The 5,164-nt window shown below is 45.2% G+C and overlaps 1 protein-coding gene across 1 annotated transcript; it reads left to right on the forward strand.

Moving 5' to 3' along the window:
• Positions 1 to 2,141: 2,141 nt before the first annotated feature.
• Positions 2,142 to 3,092, forward strand: LOC307029808 (olfactory receptor 6N2-like; the record flags this gene model as incomplete). Its single annotated transcript, XM_079665892.1, has 1 exon — positions 2,142 to 3,092. The coding sequence occupies one exon, from the start codon at positions 2,142 to 2,144 to the stop codon at positions 3,090 to 3,092; it is 951 nt and encodes a 316-aa protein (XP_079522018.1).
• Between the last annotated feature and the right edge of the window lie 2,072 nt (positions 3,093 to 5,164).

The following is a 5,164-nucleotide window of genomic DNA, read 5'->3' on the forward strand; positions in this document are numbered from 1 at the left end:
CTCAGTCACTGGTACACTTTTATCTATAAAGCTATGTTGGGCAAACTCCCGTATTATATCTGTTCATTGATAAAGCAGAAAGTTGCAAGCAGCTATTGTCTGCGATCACAGGATATAGTCTTGTTAGATGTGCCAAGAGTAAGGACTGTCTTAGGTAAGACAGCTTTTATGTGCGCAGCTCCACTTGCTTGGAACAGTCTACAGGCAAAATTGAAATTGAGCATTTTTATTTCTTTGAATGTATTTAAGGCATGTCTAAATGAAATGATTTCTGACACTCTGGGTATTTGTAAATGTTGAATATGTAAATATGATATCCTCTGTTGTTTGTATGTTGTTTTTATGTTTCATGTGGAACTAAATGATGCAGGTCTCCCTTGTAAATGAGATCGATGATCTCAAGGGACTAATCTGTCTAAATAAAGGTTTGAAATGAAATGAAATGAAATCATATCTACATTAATGTTATATTAATGTTTCACCAGCTGGTCTCAGGTCAGTTTCTCCTCAGGTTCACTGAGAGGCTGTCTCTGTCTGTACGTGCTTCATCATATCTACATTAATGTTATATTAATGTTTCACCAGCTGGTCTCAGGTCAGTTTCTCCTCAGGTTCACTGAGAGGCTGTCTCTGTCTGTACGTGCTTCATCATATCTACATTAATGTTATATTAATGTTTCACCAGCTGGTCTCAGGTCAGTTTCTCCTCAGGTTCACTGAGAGGCTGTCTCTGTCTGTATGTGCTTCATCATATCTACATTAATGTTATATTAATGTTTCACCAGCTGGTCTCAGGTCAGTTTCTCCTCATGTTCACTGAGAGGATGTCTCTGTCTGTACGTGCTTCATCATATCTACATTAATGTTATATTAATGTTTCACCAGCTGGTCTCAGGTCAGTTTCTCCTCATGTTCACTGAGAGGCTGTCTCTGTCTGTACGTGCTTCATCATATCTACATTAATGTTATATTAATGTTTCACCAGCTGGTCTCAGGTCAGTTTCTCCTCATGTTCACTGAGAGGCTGTCTCTGTCTGTACGTGCTTCATCATATCTACATTAATGTTATATTAATGTTTCACCAGCTGGACTCAGGTCAGTTTCTCCTCATGTTCACTGAGAGGCTGTCTCTGTCTGTACGTGCTTCATCATATCTACATTAATGTTATATTAATGTTTCACCAGCTGGACTCAGGTCAGTTTCTCCTCAGGTTTCGTGTTCACGTGATAATCTTTCTTTCTTTTCTGATTCATTATGAAACTAAATATGTACTTTATATTAATGCTGTATATATTAATGTTATATAAATTGAAGTTAATGTTTAAACAGGTGGATTCAGGTCAGTTTCCCCTCACGTTTCGTGTTCCTTGTGCTAACGTTAGTTTAATATTTCACTTATAAATGTTATTTTGAAATCATAAATGTTTCTTACATTATTGTTATATATTCACGTTAATGTTTTAACAGCTGGACTCAGGTCAGTTTCTCCTCATGTTTACTGAGATTATGTTTCTCTGTTTTCATGATTAATCATATATTAACATTCTTTAAATGAATATTATAACTATTAATGTTCTGTGTATATATTACCATAATTGTTTTAACAGCTGGTCTCAGGTCAGTTTCTCCTCATGTTTCTCATGTTTCGTGTTCACATACATTCAATGGTTCACTGTGGTGATGCATAATGTTTTATGTATTAATATTTTAACAGGTGGACTCAGGTCTGTTTCTCCTCATGTTTCGTGTTCCTTGTGATTGTTCTGCTGGTTTATGACTAATTTCACATATTAATCTCATGTTTCTCATTTTTCGTGTTCATTGCGATGATGCTTTTGCCTGTTTCTGATTCATGATAGATATTTATCATTGACTTATACATTAATGTTAAAGCAGATATTTTAGTATCTGATTAATTATCTGTGAATTCATATTCTATGAAGACACGTTTTAAATATGAATGTTAAATAAATGTGTGTTCTAAATATTCCAGTTTCCTTATTACTGCTGTATATGTCAATGTGATATAAACTAATGTTATATCCTTTATTTAGATGTTAACAGGTTGGTGAGCTCTGTTGTTGTTACTGTTGTTGTTGTTGACCTGAGGTCACAGCGTGTTGTTTGTTGGGGTCTCCTCATGACGTCAGCAGGGTTTAACGTGACCTCGTCCCTGACGCTGGTCGGTTTCTCCTCGCTGTCTGGCCACAGCTCGCTCTTATTCTTCGTGTTTTTGTTGCTGTACCTCTTCGTGTTGTTCAGTGACTCTCTGGTGATTTATATTATCTGTTCGCAGAGAGCTCTTCACCGGCCCATGTTTGCCTTCGTGGCATCATTTCTGCTGAACTCTGTCACAGGCAGCACACTGGTTTATCCTAAACTTCTGTCAGATCTGTTGCTGTCCGGCTCCGGCTTGGTGCAGGTCTCCCGGACTTTTTGTCTGTGCCAGGGTTTCTTTGTTTCCTCTCTTGGTGGAGCTAGCTTCATGCTGTTGTCGGCCATGGCCTTTGACCGCTACCTGTCCATCTGCCACCCGATGCACTACGCTGTGCTGGTAACTCCTGCCAAGGTGGTGCTGATGCTGCTTCTCTGCTGGATGCTGCCTGCTATTCTAGTGTTAGTCTCAACGCTGCTGGCTAGCCGCTTACCGCTCTGCAGGGCGCAGCTCGACAGGGCCTACTGCGACATCTACAGCCTTTTGAGCCTGAGCTGCGGTGGTGCTGCAGCGCAGCTGAGTGGAATATACAGTCTGCTGATCGTCACAGCTACCGTCTTCCTGCCTGCCGCCTTCATGCTCTTCTCCTACGCTAGGATCCTCTTCATCTGTCTGCGGCGCTCACGTAGCTTCAGCAACAAAGCTCTACAAACCTGTCTTCCTCACCTGCTCGTCTTCTTTAACTTTTCCATCAGCGTCTACTTAGATCTGATGCTTCGCCGCCTGCAGAGCAACAGAGAATCTGACTCCACCCTCATCACCTCCATCCTGATGATGCTAGTACCCACTGTACTGAACCCCGTGGTGTACGGACTGAAGTTAAAGGAGGTGTTAACGCATGTGAAGAGGCTGCTGAGCTGCCGCAGAGACAGCTGATCCCAACACTGTTTGATTGCCCCACACAAAGGTCCATGTAGACAGAAGCATTTGCTGCACATCAGGGGAAACAGTGCGGCCCATATTCAGTTGATCACCACGAACATAACTGAGAGCGGGAAACATTTTCTAGGCCTCCTTCTTAGCTCCACGTCCCCATGGGCCATCCCCAAGAGGGTCCCGTCTCCGTCCTCCCCTAGAGGGTCCCGTCTCCGTCCTCTCCATGAAGGTCCCGTCTCCGTCCTCTCCAAGAGGGTCCCGTCTCCGTCCTCCCCTACAGGGTCCCGTCTCCGTCCTCTCCAAGAGGGTCCCGTCTCCGTCCTCCCCTAGAGGGTCCTGTCAACTTCTATTTCTGATCAAATATGAATAGGTGACATAAAAGAAAAGTACCAAAATGTATGAACAAATACAAAAACTAGAAAATAAAAAGTATAAATACGGAAACAAAATATTAAGAATACTGTCAATACCGTTCCGGTGCATAATATGTTTAAGGTACTAGAAGATTGTTTACTTATGTTAAACGTATATTTGAGGTTTGCATTTCTAAGGAAAAGGTTCCCAGAATTCTTCAAACATATTTAGTCTGTTCCTCAAATATTGTTACAGACAGTGACATTCCCCATCAGGGGTATTCCAGCATTTGAGGTGGTCTACTAGGGGCCGTGGTGGTTGTACAGCCTGACCGCTGCAGGAAGGAAGGGCCTGTGGTATCTCTCTCTGAAACACCGTGGAGCAGCAGCCTCACTGAAGGAGCTGTGGTATCTCTCTCTGAAACACTGTGGTGCAGCAGCCTCACTGAAGGAGCTGTGGTATCTCTCTCTGAAACACCGTGGAGCAGCAGCCTCACTGAAGGAGCTGTGGTATCTCTCTCTGAAACACTGTGGAGCAGCAGCCTCTCTGAAGGAGCTGTGGTATCTCTCTCTGAAACACCGTGGTGCAGCAGCCTCTCTGAAGGAGCTGTGGTATCTCTCTGAAACACCGTGGTGCAGCAGCCTCTCTGAAGGAGCTGTGGTATCTCTCTCTGAAACACAGTGGAGCAGCAGCCTCACTGAAGGAGCTGTGGTATCTCTCTCTGAAACACAGTGGAGCAGCAGCCTCACTGAAGGAGCTGTGGTATCTCTCTCTGAAACACAGTGGAGCAGCAGCCTCTCTGAAGGAGCTGTGGTATCTCTCTCTGAAACACCGTGGTGCAGCAGCCTCTCTGAAGGAGCTGTGGTATCTCTCTGAAACACCGTGGTGCAGCAGCCTCTCTGAAGGAGCTGTGGTATCTCTCTCTGAAACACAGTGGAGCAGCAGCCTCACTGAAGGAGCTGTGGTATCTCTCTCTGAAACACCGTGGTGCAGCAGCCTCACTGAAGGAGCTGTGGTATCTCTCTCTGAAACACAGTGGAGCAGCAGCCTCTCTGAAGGAGCTGTGGTATCTCTCTCTGAAACACCGTGGTGCAGCAGCCTCTCTGAAGGAGCTGTGGTATCTCTCTCTGAAACACAGTGGAGCAGCAGCCTCTCTGAAGGAGCTGTGGTATTTCTCTCTGAAACACCGTGGAGCAGCAGCCTCACTGAAGGAGCTGTGGTATCTCTCTCTGAAACACCGTAGAGCAGCAGCCTCACCGAAGGAGCTGTGTCATCTCTCTCTGAAACACCGTGGAGCAGCAGCCTCACTGAAGGAGCTGTGGTATCTCTCTCTGAAACACCGTGGTGCAGCAGCCTCACTGAAGGAGCTGTGGTATCTCTCTCTGAAACACCGTGGTGCAGCAGCCTCACTGAAGGAGCTGTGGTATCTCTCTCTGAAACACCGTGGAGCAGCAGCCTCACTGAAGGAGCTGTGGTATCTCTCTCTGAAACACCGTGGTGCAGCAGCCTCACTGAAGGAGCTGTGGTATCTCTCTGAAACACCGTGGAGCAGCAGCCTCACTGAAGGAGCTGTGGTATCTCTCTGAAACACCGTGGAGCAGCAGCCTCACTGAAGGAGCTGTGGTATCTCTCTCTGAAACACCGTGGAGCAGCAGCCTCACTGAAGGAGCTGTGGTATCTCTCTGAAACACCGTGGTGCAGCAGCCTCACTGAAGGAG

Source organism: Notothenia rossii (assembly GCF_949606895.1).
Source record: "Notothenia rossii genome assembly, chromosome: 2".
In the NCBI taxonomy this organism is placed as follows: Eukaryota; Metazoa; Chordata; class Actinopteri; order Perciformes; family Nototheniidae; genus Notothenia; species Notothenia rossii.